At 43.9% G+C, this 14,982-nt stretch overlaps 1 protein-coding gene across 2 annotated transcripts in view; it reads right to left on the reverse strand.

Moving 5' to 3' along the window:
* Positions 1-14,982, reverse strand: part of slain2 (SLAIN motif family, member 2) — a 153,409-nt gene that overhangs the window by 43,730 nt on the left and 94,697 nt on the right. The window contains exon 6 of one of the 2 annotated variants that reach the window (XM_070870131.1): positions 14,838-14,981. The exons of the other annotated variant lie outside the window; for it this stretch is intronic. Coding sequence (XP_070726232.1) covers positions 14,838-14,981 — 144 coding nt within the window. The remainder of the gene's footprint in view (positions 1-14,837; position 14,982) is intronic. 2 annotated transcript variants of the gene reach the window in all.

Raw genomic sequence — 14,982 nt, forward strand, 5'->3', positions numbered from 1 at the left:
TATAAAGTAACCGTAAACCAAATTCTAGAGGGTAATCTCCCCAATACATTGTCAAATGTAGAAGATTTGTTCACAACACTGACAGCGGTCAGATCTTAAAGTTGAACCTTACGAATGCCTACTTACAACTTGAACTAGATGAGGAGTCCAAGTCATGCTTGACTATAAATTTTCACCTAGGCCTATACCAATTTAATATGCTATCATTTGGGGTGTCTTCCGTCCCTGCCATATTCCAAGGGGTGATGAACCAGCTATTGAAGGGATAAGTAGGTTATTTAGATGACATACTAATTTCAGCACCAAACAGGCAAATTCATAATAACATATTGAATGAAGTCCTCAAACAGCTAGAGAAGCACAGAGTACGAGTGACTGCTCGCAAGTGTGAGTTATTTCAAAACTCAGTGGAGTACTTAGGGTACAGAGTAGACAAAGATGGTTTACATCCAACCAAGGGAAAGCTGGATGCAATCAGAAATGCACTTACTCCAAAGAATGTAACTGAACTTCGATCATTTTTGGGTCTTTTGAACTATTATGGGAAGTTCCGGCCAAATTTAGCTGCAGTATTACATCCACTGAATGAATTATTGAAAAAACAGGTCCATTGGAAGTGGTCAGAAGAATGCGACACAGTATTCAAGGAGTGTAAAAGCCAATTGGTAGAGAGCACCATGTGAGTTCACTATGATGTATCTAAGGAGATCAAGCTAGCACGTGATGCCTCTCCGTAGGGAGTTGGGACAGTGATCTCATGGAGTACGTAGTGGGGAGAAGAAACCAATTGCTTTTGCTTCACGCACACTCAGTGCCAGTGAGCGTAATTATGCGCAAATCGAAAGGGAAGCTTTGGCATTAACTTTTGGGGTCAAGAAGTTCCACAAATACTTGCATGGTCGTAAGTTTATCATTACGGACCATAAGCCCCTGACAGCAATCCTCCATCCAAAATCCCCAGTTCCAACATTAGCTGCAGCCCAAATGCAGAGATGGGCTTTGAATGTCAGCATATACATATGATATTGAATACAGACAATTAGCTGATCACAGTAATGCTGATGTTATGTCTAGATTGCCTTCCCCATCACAAGTTACACCCAATAGGGAAGAAGTGTTCTATTTTTCATAAATTGATGAACTGCCAGTCACAGCTGAAGAGATTGGTAGAGCAACCAAACATGACCCAGTTATGTCAAAGATGTATGATTACATCGCAAATGGCTGGCCAAACCAGGTAACAAACAAAGATATTCATCCATTCTTCATTCATTGGAATTAATTATCAGTCGATAAAGATTGAATCATTGAAGAGTGGTTGTACCAAATAAATTCAGGTCCAAATTATTAGGAGATCTTCATGATCACAGCACCTGGGAATGTGCTTGACCAAGAGTTTTGCATGCAGTTACTTATGGTGGCCAGGTCTAGATAAAGATATAGAGTACATCGTCAGTCAGTGTACGACATGTCAATCGGTAGGCAAGAAACCACCATCAGCACCATTACAGCCTTCCTGGGTGTGGCAAAGGTTACATATCGATTTTGCAGAGCTAGAAGGACAATAATTGTTCATTGTGATTGATATCCATTCGAAGTGGGTCGAGATGTTTCCAATGTGGAAAGTAACAAATAAAACATTAGACATTTTGCGAAGATTATTTTCTTCATTTGGCCTCCAAGAAATTGTTTCTGATAATGGACCACAATTTTGTTCAGAAGAATTTGCACAGTTCAAAAGGTGCAGCAGAGCACACAGTACAAATAGTAAATCGTGCTCTCATCAAACAGATGTTGGATCCAAATCCAAAGAAATGACAGTTGTCATTGGACCACAAATTGGCTAATTTTCTAATTACGTATCGTAATACTCCACTTACAACTACTGGTAGAACACCAGCAGAGTTGTTTTTCACATGACAGCCACGAACCAGATTCTCTTTATTAAAACCAAACTTGGCACAGTCCGTAGAAGAGAAACAATTAAGACAGAAACAGAATCATGATAGAGGTAGAGTAAAAGATTGAAGTGTGAAATTAAATCAGAAGGTGAGAGTGAAGAACCATCACCATAAATGGTCAAAGTGGTTACCAGGAAGAGTGGTGAAGATGTATGTTCCTCGCACATATTTTGTCAAGATGTTTGATCATGGACAGGTTAGGTTTGTTCACGCTGATCATATTTTACCTATAGACGTGGAAGGAGTTCAAGGTTGGAGTGATTCGATTATTTCTGACTTATCAGATAATTTTGATACAAGTAAAGTACCAGTAGCATATCCTATATCAAATGTACTGGAAACAAGTCCAAGAGAAAGTCAGAATTTAAGTCAAGAGTCCGAGTCAGGCAGATAAACAGTCTGAAGTTATAGAGTGTTCAAATGTAAATCAAGGGCATCCTTTGGATGAAAACTTTACTCAGGATTAGCTTAGAATGAATCTAACACCATGTTTGCAAGTTTCTGTTCGAGAGCAAATGTATCCTCTTCAAAACAGAAAACAAGTGGTTAAGCTTGATTTGTAAATATGGCAAAATAAGTCCATATCTTTTGTTATGTATAACCATGCAAGTTATGTATGATGATGATTGTTAATTATAATTACTTTTTCATTAAGGAAGAAATGTAATATATATAGTTCCACCCAGTGGACTACTGTGGCATTGGAGCCAATGCTGTTTACAAGAATAAACAGGTCAGGTCACCTGACAGGCTTCTTGAAGTTACCAGCCATCTTAAAGCCTGTGTTTTTGAGAGTTTGTACCGAAAACATAACAATTACCTCACTCACAAATACAGGATGCTCAAGAATTTAATCCACCAATCAAGGGCACATTCTCTGCATAGATCAAACTTTTGTAAAGGAGAACATTATTAGATTAGATTGCAAAACACTGTTGAACTAGCTATATTAGTGATAAATAAATTTGCCTTGCAGATCATTTTAATGTCACAAAATTTATGTAATCACAGGTAGAACAGTCAAATTTTCTGTTTACCAGTACTTTGTTTTTCAACAGAAAGATGTGTAAAGTGCTCTGCCTCTACCTGACCTTGCAGGAATTACTTGCTGGCACAGCAACCGACAAATCTTACTGGCACTATTTAAAATTAGAGTAGGAATTAAAGTGCCAGTGAATGAAGTACAGAATATTGACGAAGACCAGCCAGCGAATGCAACAGCTGGCAACTTCCTCCATGGTCAGATAGAGAGAAAAAGGCACAGTAACATCACTTCAAACATTTAAAATTCATCCCTGCTCCCAGGAAGACAGCAGAGTGACCCAGATCACTATATGGACAACATGGAGTCAGAAACAGGATCCGGGACAAAAATAGGATGCAGATTCATAGCGGGTTAATGGAGATGCTCACAATGAAGTCCTTGACTGCTGTCACGAATGTCTTTTAGGGAGGGAAATCCACCATCCTTACCTGGTCTGGCCTGTGTGTGACAGCAATATGGTTGACTCTTAACTGCCCTCTAAAATGGCCTAGCAAGCCACTCAGTTGTATCAAACTGCTACAGAAAACAATAAGAAGGTTAAAACCCGGCGAATCACCTGGTATCAACCTCGGAACCGGCTTTGGACACGAAAAAGGCTCACCCAGCCCAGTCGACCCTGCAAAGTCCTCCTCACTAACATCTGGGGACATCTGCCAAAATTGAGAGAGCTGTCCCACAGACTAGTCAAACAACAGCCTGACAGTCATTCTCACAGAATCATACCTTTCAGCTAACGTCCCAGACTCCACCATCACTAAACCTGGGTATGCCCTGTCCCACCAGCTGGACAGACCCACCAGGGGTGGGGGCACAATGGTATAGAGTCTGGAGAGAACAGCTCTGGGAGTTCTCAACATTTGACTCCAGATCTCACGAAGTCTCATGGCTTCAGGTCAAGCATGGGTAAGAAAATCTCCTGCTGATTACCACCTATCGCCCTCCCTCAGTTGATGAATCCGTACTCCTCCGTGCTGAAAACCACTTGGAAGAAGCACTGAGAGTAGCAAGAGCACAGAATTTATTCTGGGTGGCGGGACATCACTGTCCATCACCAAGAGTGGCTCTGTAGCACCACTACTGACCGAGTTGGCCGAGTCCTGAAGGACATTGCGGCCAAACTGGGTCTGCATAGAAACATAGAAAATAGGTGCAGGAGTAGGCCATTCGGCCCTTCGAGCCTGCACCGCCATTCAATGAGTTCATGGCTGAACATGCAACTTCAGTACCCCATTCCTGCTTTCTCGCCATACCCCTTGATCCCCCTAGTAGTAAGGACTATATCTAACTCCTTTTTGAATATATTTAGTGAATTGGCCTCAACAACTTTCTGTGGTAGAGAATTCCACAGGTTCACCACTCTCTGGGTGCAGAAGTTTCTCCTCATCTCAGTCCTAAATGGCTTACCCCTTATACTTAAGACTGTGACCCCTGGTTCTGGACTTCCCCAACATTGGGAACATTCTTCCTGCATCTAACCTGTCTAAACCCGTCAGAATTTTAAATGTTTCTATGAGATCCCCTCTCATTCTTCTGAACTCCAGTGAATACAAGCCCAGTTGATCCAGTCTTTCTTGATATGTCAGTCCCGCCATCCCGGGAATCAGTCTGGTGAACCTTCACTGCACTCCCTCAATAGCAAGAATGTCCTTCCTCAAGTTAGGAGACCAAAACTGTACACAATACTCCAGGTGTGGCCTCACCAAGGCCCTGTACAACTGTAGCAACACCTCCCTGCCCCTGTACCCCCCCTATGAAGGCCAACATGCCATTTGCTTTCTTAACTGCCTGCTGTACCTGCATGCCAACCCTCAATGACTGATGTACCATGACACCCAGGTCTCGTTGCACCTCCCCTTTTCCTAATCTGTCACCATTCAGATAATAGTCTGTCTCTCTGTTTTTACCACCAAAGTGGATAACCTCACATTTATCCACATTATACTTCATCTGCCCACTCACCTAACCTATCTAAGTCACTCTGCAGCCTCATAGCATCCTCTCGCAGCTAACACTGCCACCCAACTTAGTGTCATCCGCAAATTTGGAGATACTACATTTAATCCCCTCGTCCAAATCATTAATGTACAATGTAAACAGCTGGGGCCCCAGCACAGAACCTTGCGGTACACCACTAGTCACTGCCTGCCATTCTGAAAAGTACCCATTTACTCCTACTCTTTGCTTCCTGTCTGACAACCAGTTCTCAATCCCTGTCAGCACACTACCCCCAATCCCATGTGCTTTAACTTTGCACATTAATCTCTTGTGTGGGACCTTGTCAAAAGCCTTCTGAAAGTCCAAATATACCACATCAACTGGTTCTCCCCTGTCCACTCTACTGGAAACATCCTCAAAAGATTCCAGAAGATTTGTCAAGCATGATTTCCCTTTCACAAATCCATGCTGACTTGGACCTATCACGTCACCTCTTTCCAAATGCGCATCTATGACATCCTTAACAATTGATTCCATCATTTTACCCACTACTGATGTCAGGTGATGAGAGAACCAAGACGAGGGAAAAACCTACTTGACCTCGTCCTCACCAATCTACCTGTCGCAGATGCATCTGTCCATAATAGTATTGGTAGAAGTGACCACTGTACAGTGCTTGTGAACTTGAAGTCCATCTTCACACCAAGGGCACCCTCCATCTTTTTGTTTGGCACTACCACTGCGCTAAATGTGATAGATTCAGAACAGATCTCAAAACTGTGTATCTATGAGGCGCTGCGGGCCATCAGCAGCATAATTGTATTTCACCACAATCTGTAAACTCATGGCCCAGCATATTCCTCATTCTGCCATTACCATCAAGCCAGGGAACCAATGAGTGCAGAAAAGCATGCCACGATCAGCACCAGGCGTCTGTAAAATTGAGGTGCCAACCTACGGATGCTGCAACACAGGACTATATGCATGCTAAACAGCGGAAGCAGCATGCTATAGTGAGAGCTAAGTGATTCCACAACCAATGGATCAAAGCTCTGCAGTCCTGTCATATCCAGTCGTCAATGGTCGTGGACAATTAAAGAACTAATGGGTGGAGGAGATTCATGAACATCCCCATCCTCAATGATGGAGGAACCTAGCATGTGAATGCAAAAGACAAGGCTGAAGCGTTTGCAACCATCCTCAAGCAGAAGTGCCGAGTGGCTGATCGATCGCAGCCTCTTCCTGAAATTCCCACCATCACAGAACCCAGTCTTCAGATAATTTGATTCACGCCACGTGATATCGATAAATGGCTGAGCACACTGGACACGGCAAAGGCTAAGGGGTCCCGACAACATTGCGGCTGTAGTGCTCAAGAATGGTGTTCTAGAACGAGCCGTGCCTCTAATCAAGCTGTTCCAGTACAACAATGACATCTATCCGACACAGTGGATAACTGCCTAGGTATGTCCTGTCCACAAAAAGCAGGACAAATCCAATCTGGCCAATTACCACCCCATCAGTCTACTCTCAATCATCAATAAAACAATGGAAGGTGTCGTCAACAGTGCTATGAAGCGGCACTTGCTCACCAATGCTCAGTTTGGGTTCCGCCATTCGGCTCGCGACCTCATTACAGCCTTGGTCCAAACATGGACAAAAGTGTTGAATTCCAGAAGTGAGGTGAGAGTGAATGCCCTTGAAATCAAGGCAGCATTTGACTGAGCATAGCATCAGTGAGCCCGAGAAAAATTGAAGTCAATGGGAATCAGGGGGAAAACTCTCCACTGACTGGAGTCAAAGCGAGCACAAAGGAAGATGGTTATGTTTTCTTTGGAGACCGATCACCACAGCGCCAGGACATCGCTGCAGAAATATAGAAACATAGAAAATAGGTGCAGGAGTAGGCCATTCGGCCCTTCGAGCCTGCACCACCATTCAATATGATCATGGCTGATCATTCACCTCAGAACCCCATTCCTGCTTTCTCTCCACACTCCTTGATCCCTTTAGCCGTAAGGGCCACATCTAACTCCCTTTTGATACATCAAATGAACTGGCCTCAACAATTTTCTATGGTAGAGAATTCCACAGGTTCACAGCTCTGAGTGAAGAAGTTTCTCCTCATCTCGGTCCTAAATGGCTTACCCCTTATCCTTAGACTGTGACCCCTGGTTCTGGACTTTCCCAACATCGGGAACATTCTTCCTGCATCTAACCTGTCCAGTCCCATCAGAATTTTATATGTTGCTGTGAGATCCCCTCTCATTCTTCTAAATTCCAGTGAATATAAGCCTAGTCGATCCAGTCTTTCTTCATATGTCAGTCCTGCCATCCCGGGAATCAGTCTGGTGAACCTTCGCTGCACTCCCTCAATAGCAAGAATGTCCTTCCTCAGATTAGGAGACCAAAACTGTACACAATATTCAAGGTGTGGCCTCACCAAGGCCCTGTACAACTGCAGTAAGACCTCCCTGCTCCTATACTCAAATCCTATAAGGAAGTAGCCCCAGAAATAGTGGATGCATTGGTGATCATTTTCCAACAATCTATCGACTCTGGATCAGTTCCTATGGACTGGAGGGTAGCTAACGTAACCCCACTTTTTAAAAAAGGAGGGAGAGAGAAAGTGGGTAATTATAGACCGGTTAGCCTGACATCAGTAGTGGGGAAAATGTTGGAATCAATCATGAAGGATAAAATAGCAGCCCATTTGGAAAGCAGTGACAGGATCGGTCCAAGTCAGCATGGATTTATGAAAGGGAAATCATGCTTGACAAATCTTCTAGAATTTTTTGAGGATGTAACTAGTAGAGTGGACAAGGGAGAACCAGTGGATATGGTGTATTTGATCTTTCAAAAGGCTTTTGACAAGGTCCCGCACAAGAGATTGGTGTACAAAATCAAAGCGCATGGTATTGGGGGTAATGTACTGACATGGATAGAGAACTGGTTGGCAGACAGGGAGCAGATAGTCGGGATAAACGGGTCCTTTTCAGAATGGCAGAGTTACTAGTGGGGTGCTGCAGGGCTCAGTGCTGGGACCCCAGCTCTTTACAATATACATTAACGATTTGGATGAAGGAATAGAGTGTAATCTCTCCAAGTTTGCGGATGACACTAAACTGGGTGGTGGTGTGAGCTGTGAGGAGGACGCTAAGAGGCTGCAGGGTGACTTGGACAGATTAGGTGAGTGGGCAAATACATGGCAGATGCAGTATAATGTGGATAAATGTGAGGTTATCCATTTTGGGGGCAAAAACACGAAGGCAGATTATTATCTGAATGGCGGCAGACTAGAAAAAGGGGAAGTGCAACAAGACCTGGGTGTCATGGTTCATCAGTCACTGAAAGTGGGCACGCAGGTACAGCAGGCGGTAAAGAAGGCAAATGGTATGTTGGCCTTCATAGCTTGGGGATTTGAATATAGGAGCAGGGAGGTCTTACTGCAGTTGTACAGGGCCTAAGTGAGGCCTCACCTGGAGTATTATGTTCAGTTTTGGTCTCCTAGTCTGAGGAAGGACGTTCTTGCTATTGAGGGAGTGCAGCAAAGGTTCACCAGACTGATTCCAGGGATGGCTAGGCTGTCATATGAGGAGAGATTGGATCAACGGGGCTTTTATTCACTGGCGTTTAGAAGGATGAGAGGGGATCTCATAGAAACATATAAGATCCTGACGGGATTGGACAGGTTAGATGAGGGAAGAATGTTCTCGATTTTGGGGAAGTCCAGAACCAGGGGACATAGTCTTAGGATAAGGGGTAGGGCATTTAGGACTGAGATTAGGAGAAACTTCTTCATTCAGAGTTGTTGACCTGTGGAATTCCCTGCCGCAGAGTGTTGTTGATGCCAGTTCATTGGATATATTCAAGAGGGAGTTAGATATGTCCCTTACGGTTAAGGGGATCAAGGGGCATAGAGAGAAAGCAGGAAAGGGTACTGAAGGAATGATCAACCATGATCTTATTGAATGGTGGTGCAGGCTCGAAGTGCCGAATGGCCTGCTCGTGCACCTATTTTCTATGTTTCTATGCCATTTGCCTTCTTCACCGCCTGCTGTACCTGCATGCCAACTTTCAATGACTGATGTACCATGACACCCAGGTCTTGTTGCACCTCCCCTTTTCCTAATCTGTCACCATTCAGATAATATTCCGTCTTTCTGTTTTTGCCACCAAAGTGGATAACCTCACATTTATCTACATTATATTGCATCTGCCATACATTTGCCCACTCACCGAACCTGTCCAAGTCACCCTGCAGCCTCTTAGCATCCGCCTCACAGCTCACACTGCCACCCAGCTTAGTGTCATCTGCAAACTTGGAGATATTACATTCAATTCCTTTGTCTAAATCATTAATGTATATTGTAAATAGCTGCGGTCCCGGCACTGAACCTTGCGGTACCCCATTAGTCACTGTCTGCCATTCTGAAAAGGACCCGTTTATTCCTACTCTTTGCTTCCTGTCTGCCAACCAGTTCTCTATCCACGTCAATATATTACCCCCAATACCACGTGCTTTAATTTTGCACACTAATCTCTTGTGTGGGACCTTGTCAAAAGCCTTTTGAAAGTCCAAATACACCACATCCACTGGTTCTTCCTCGTCCACTCTACTGGAAACATACTCAAAAAATTCCAGAAGATTTGTCAAGCAAGATTTCCCTTTCATAAATCCATGCTGACTTTGACTGATCCTGTCACTGTTTTCCAAATGTGCTGCTATTTCATCTTTAATAATTGATTCCAACATTTTCCCCACTACCGATGTCAGGCTAACCGGTCTATAATTCCCTGTTTTCTCTCTCCCTTCTTTTTTAAAAAGTGGGGTTACATTATCTACCCTCCAATCCATACGAACTGATGCAGAGTCTATAAAATGTTGGAAAATGACCACCAATGCGTCCACTATTTCTAGGGCCACTTCTTTAAGTACTCTGGGATGCAGACTATCAGGCCATGGGGATTTATCGGGTTTCAATCCCATCAATTTCCCTAACACAATTTCCTGACTAATAATGATTTCCTTCAGTTCCTCCTTCTCGCTAGACCTTCAGTTCCCTGAGTATTTCCGGAAGGTTATATGTGTCTTCCTTATTGAAGAAGAACCAAAGTATTTGTTCAATTGGTCTCCCATTTCCTTGTTCCCCATTATAAATTCACCTGATTCTGACTGCAAGGGACCTACATCTGTCTTCAATAATTGTTTTCTCTTCACATATCTATAGAAGTTTTTGCAGTCAGTTTTTAATGTTCACTGCAAGCTTACTCTCATACTCTATTTTCTCCCTCCTAATTAAACCTTTTGTCGTCCTCTGCTGAATTCTAAATTTCTCCCAGTCCTCCAGTTTACTGCTTTTTCTGGTCAATTTATATGCCTCTTCCTTGGATTTAACACTATCCCTAATTTCCATTGTTAGCCACGGTTGAGCCACCTTCCCCGTTTTATTTTTACATCAGACAAGGATGTACAATTGTTGAAGTTCATCCATGTGATCTTTAAATGTCTGCCATTGCCTATCCACCGTCAACCCTTTAAGTATCATTCGCCAGTCTGTCCTAGCCAATTCACGCCTTTTACCATCGAAGTTACCTTTCCTTAAGTTCAGGACCCTCGTCTCTGAATTAACTGTGTCACTCTCCACCTTAACGAAGAATTCTACCATATTATGGTCACTCTTCCCTCGCACAACAAGATTTCCAATTAATCCTCTCTCATTACACAAGACCCAGTCTAGGATAGCCTGCTTTCTGGTTGGTTCCTCGACATATTGGTCTCGAAAACCATCCCTTATTCACTCCAGAAATACCTCCTCCACCGTGTTGCTACCAGCTTGGTTAGCCCAATCTATATGTAGATTAAAGTCACACATGGTAACTACTGTAGCTTTATTGCACGCATCCCTAATTTCCAGTTTGATGCCATCCCCAACCTCACTACCACTGTTTGGTGATCTGTACACAACTCCCACTAGCGTTTTCTGCCCTTTGGAGTTCCGCAGCTCTACCCATACAGAGTCCACATCATCCAAGCTAATATCCTTCCTTACTATTGCGTTAATCTCCTCTTTAACCAGCAACGGCACCCCACCTCCTTTTCCTTTCTGTCTATCCTTCCTGAATATTGAATACCCCTGGATGTTGAGTTCGCAACCTTGGGCACCCTGGAGCCATGTCTCCGTAATCCCAATGACATCATATCCGTTAACAGCTCTCTGTGCAGATAATTCATCCACCTTATTACGAATGCTCCTCGCATTGAGGCACAGAGCCTTCAGGCTTGTTTTTTTTAAAAACACTCTTTGTCCTTTTAGAGTTATGTTGTAATGTCGCCCTTTTTAATTTTTGCCTTTGATTTTGCTGCCCTCCACCTTTCCTTATCACCTTTCTACTTTTTGCTTCTGCCCCCATTTTACTTCCCTCTGTCTCCCTGCTTAGATTCCCATCCCCCTGCTACATTAGTTTAAACCCTCCCCCACAGCACGAGCAACACTTCCCCTAGGACATTGGTTCCGGTCCTGCCCAGGTGCAGAACATCTGGTTTGCACTGGTCCCACCTCTCCCAGAACCATTTCCAATGTCCCAGGAATTTGAATCTCTTCCGCTTGCACCATTCCTCAAGCCACGTCGTCATCTTAGCTATCCTGCTATTCCTACTCTGACTAGCACGTGGCACTGGTAGCAATCCTGAGATTACTACGTTTGAGGTCCTACTTTTTAATTTAACTCCTAGCTCCCTAAATTCAGCTTGTAGGGACTCTTCCCGTTTTTTACCTATATCGTTGGTACCTATATACACCACGACAACTAGCTGTTCACCCTACCCCTCCAAAATGCCCTGCAGCCGCTCCGAGACATCCTTGACCCTTGCACCAGGGAGGCAACATACCACCCTGGAGTCTCAATTGTGGCTGCAGAAATGCTTATCTATTCCCCTTACAATAGAATCCCCGATCACTGTCGCTCTCCCACTCTTTTTCCTGCCCTCCTGTGCAGCAGAGCCACCCATGGTGCCATGAACTTGGCTGCTGCTGCCTTCCCCTGATGGGTCATCTCCCCCAACAGTACCCAAAACAGTGTATCTGTTTTGGAGGGAGATGACCGCAGGGAACCCCTGCACTACCTTCCTTCCACTGCTCTGCCTGATGGTCACCTATTCCCTATCTGCCTGAATAACCTTTACCAACTCACTAAACGTGCTATTTATGACATCCTCAGTATCGTGGATGCTCCAGAGTGAGTCCATGAGCAGCTTCAGTGCCGCAATGCGTCTGCCAGGAGCTGCAGCTGGACACACTTCCTGCACACATAGCAGTCAGGGACATTGGAAGCTTCCCTGATTTCCCACACAGCACAGGAGGAGCATGACAAGGGGCTGGGCTCTCCTGCCATGACTTAAACCTTTAAATTAATTTAATTTGGCAACAATGAGAAGGCTTCTTACTGCTAAGGAAATAAAATGTTTTAAAAAATAAAAAGATTAAATACTCACCAATCCACCAGCCAATCACTTATGTTCCATAGGGCAGTGCCCCAGATCTAACCATCTTCAGCTGCTTCATCAATGACGTTCCCTCCATCATAAGGTCAGATGTGGGGATGTTCGCTGATGATTGCACAGTTTTCAGCTCAATTTGCAACTCCTCAGATAATGCAGCAGTCCATGCCCGCATGCATCAAGACCTGGATGACAGTCAGGCTTGGGCTATAAGTGTCAAGTAACATTAATGTCACTTAAGTGCCAGGCAATGACTATTTCCAGCAAGCGAGAATCTAATCACCGCCCCATGATATTCAATGGCATTACCATCGCTGAATTCCCAAACATCAATGTCCTGGGGGGGGGGGGGGGGGGGGCAGTCACTGTTGACCAGAAACTTAACTGGACCAGCCAATACGGTGACAAGAGCAGGTTAGAGGCTGGATATTCTGCAGCAAGTGACTCATCGTCTAACTCCCAAAAGCCCTGCCACCATCTACAAGGCACAAGTCAAGAGTGTGATGGAATACTCTCCACTTGCCTGGATGAGTGCAGCTCCAACAACACAAGAAAATTGACATCCAGGACAAAGCAGCCCGCTTGATTGACATTCCATCCACCACCTTAAACATTCACTCCCTCTACCACCGGTACATCATGGCTCCAATGTGTACCAGCTATAAGATGCACTGCAGCAACTCGCCAAGGCTTGTTTGACAACACCTACCAAACCTGTGACCTCTACCACCTAAAAGGTCAAGGGCAGCAAGTGCATGGGAACACCACCGCCTCCAAGTTCCCCTCCAAGTTACACACCATCCTGATTTGGAAATATATTGCCATTCCTTCATTGTCACTGGGTCAAAATCCTGGCTCTCCCTCCCTAACAGCACTATGGGAGTACCCTCACCACAAGGACTGCAGCGGTTCAAGGCAGCGGCTCACCACTGCCTTCTCGGGGGCAATTAGGGATGGGCACTAAGTGCTGGCCTTGGCAGCAACGCCCACATTCCAGGAATGAATAAAAAAATACTGACAACTACTCACATCACCTTCCCATCCTGAAATGTCAGGACTATACTGCATTGTTGGCCATGAGTTTAAACAAGGATTTTGCAACGGAAAACATTTAAAAAACTTTTACACACAAGAAAATGGATTAGGTAAAGAATAGGAATGAGTACTTTGCACTAAAATTACACAAACAAAGAGGTTTGGTTTGGCTTGATGAGTTATCTTGTTAGTGCAATTATATCGAATTTTACTTCACAGAAAAAGGTAATTCGGCCAACAGGTCCCTACCAGTGTTTATGGTCCACACGAGCCACCTCCCACCTTACTTGATCTCACCCTATCAACATATCCTGCTGTTCCTTTCTCCCTCATGTATTTACCCATCTTTCCCTTAAATGCATCTATGCTATTCACCTGAACCACTCCATGTGGTAGTGAAGTCCATATTCTCATCACGATCTAAGTAAAGAAACTTCTCCTGAATTCCTTATTGGATGTATTAGTACTATCTTATATTTATGGCCCCTAGTTTTGGACTCCCCCACAAGTGGAAACATCTACTTTACGTCTACCTTAAGACCTCCATCAGGCCACCTCTTTTCTAGGCCTGTTCAGTCTTTGTTATATAGTTGTGTGGGATACAGATAGTTGTACCATCTCAGTTCTGGTATCTTCCTTGTAAATCATTTTTGCACCTTCTCCAGTGCTTCTATATCCTTTTTGTATTGTGGAGACCAGAACTGTGCACAGTACTCCAAGTGCGGTTTAATCAAGGGTTAACATAACATAACTTTGCTGCTTTTGAATAATATGCTTCTAGAAATTAACCCCAGTGCTTTGTCGATTTGCACTTTTGATGGCTTTGATAACCTGTGTTGCTACTTTTAATGAGTTGTGAATCGGCACCCCTAGATCCCTTTGTGCATCTGCCCCATTTAGACTCTTATTTTCCGAGGAGTAGGTGGCCTCCTTACTCCTCCTACCAAGATGTACCACCTCACACATCAATATTGAAATTAATTTGCCATTTACATACTCATTCAGCAAGTGTGTTAATGTCATCTTGTATTGTATTGCCTCTCAGTATTAACTATACCACCTCCTCCACAAATTATTTTTGGAATCATCCGCAAATTTCGATATTGTTCTTCTGATTTTCGAGTCCAAATAATTGATGTAAAAGGTTGAAAAACAGTGGTCCCAGCACCGATCCCTGCGGAACACCACTTCCCACTTTTCGCCAGTCTGAGTAACTACCTTTAACACCTGCTTGTTTTATTGTAACTAGTTTGCTACTTGTCTTCTGACCTTAGTCATGAGTCTCCTATGCAGTACCTTGTTGAAGGTTTTTGAAACTTTGTGTATAAACTTGTTTGTTCAGACTTTAATGCAAACTTACTCGCTGAAGCTTGTTGCTGAATTCGGGGTATTCCCCCATTTGGCACTTGTAAATTCGAGTCACAACTTCTACTGTTTTTAACAGATTCTGCTGACTGTATATTAGATGTCCTCGATAGATTTGGAAGACTGCGTCTCAACTTTTC

The sequence above is a fragment of the Pristiophorus japonicus genome, chromosome 2 (genome assembly GCF_044704955.1).
Source record: "Pristiophorus japonicus isolate sPriJap1 chromosome 2, sPriJap1.hap1, whole genome shotgun sequence".
In the NCBI taxonomy this organism is placed as follows: Eukaryota; Metazoa; Chordata; class Chondrichthyes; family Pristiophoridae; genus Pristiophorus; species Pristiophorus japonicus.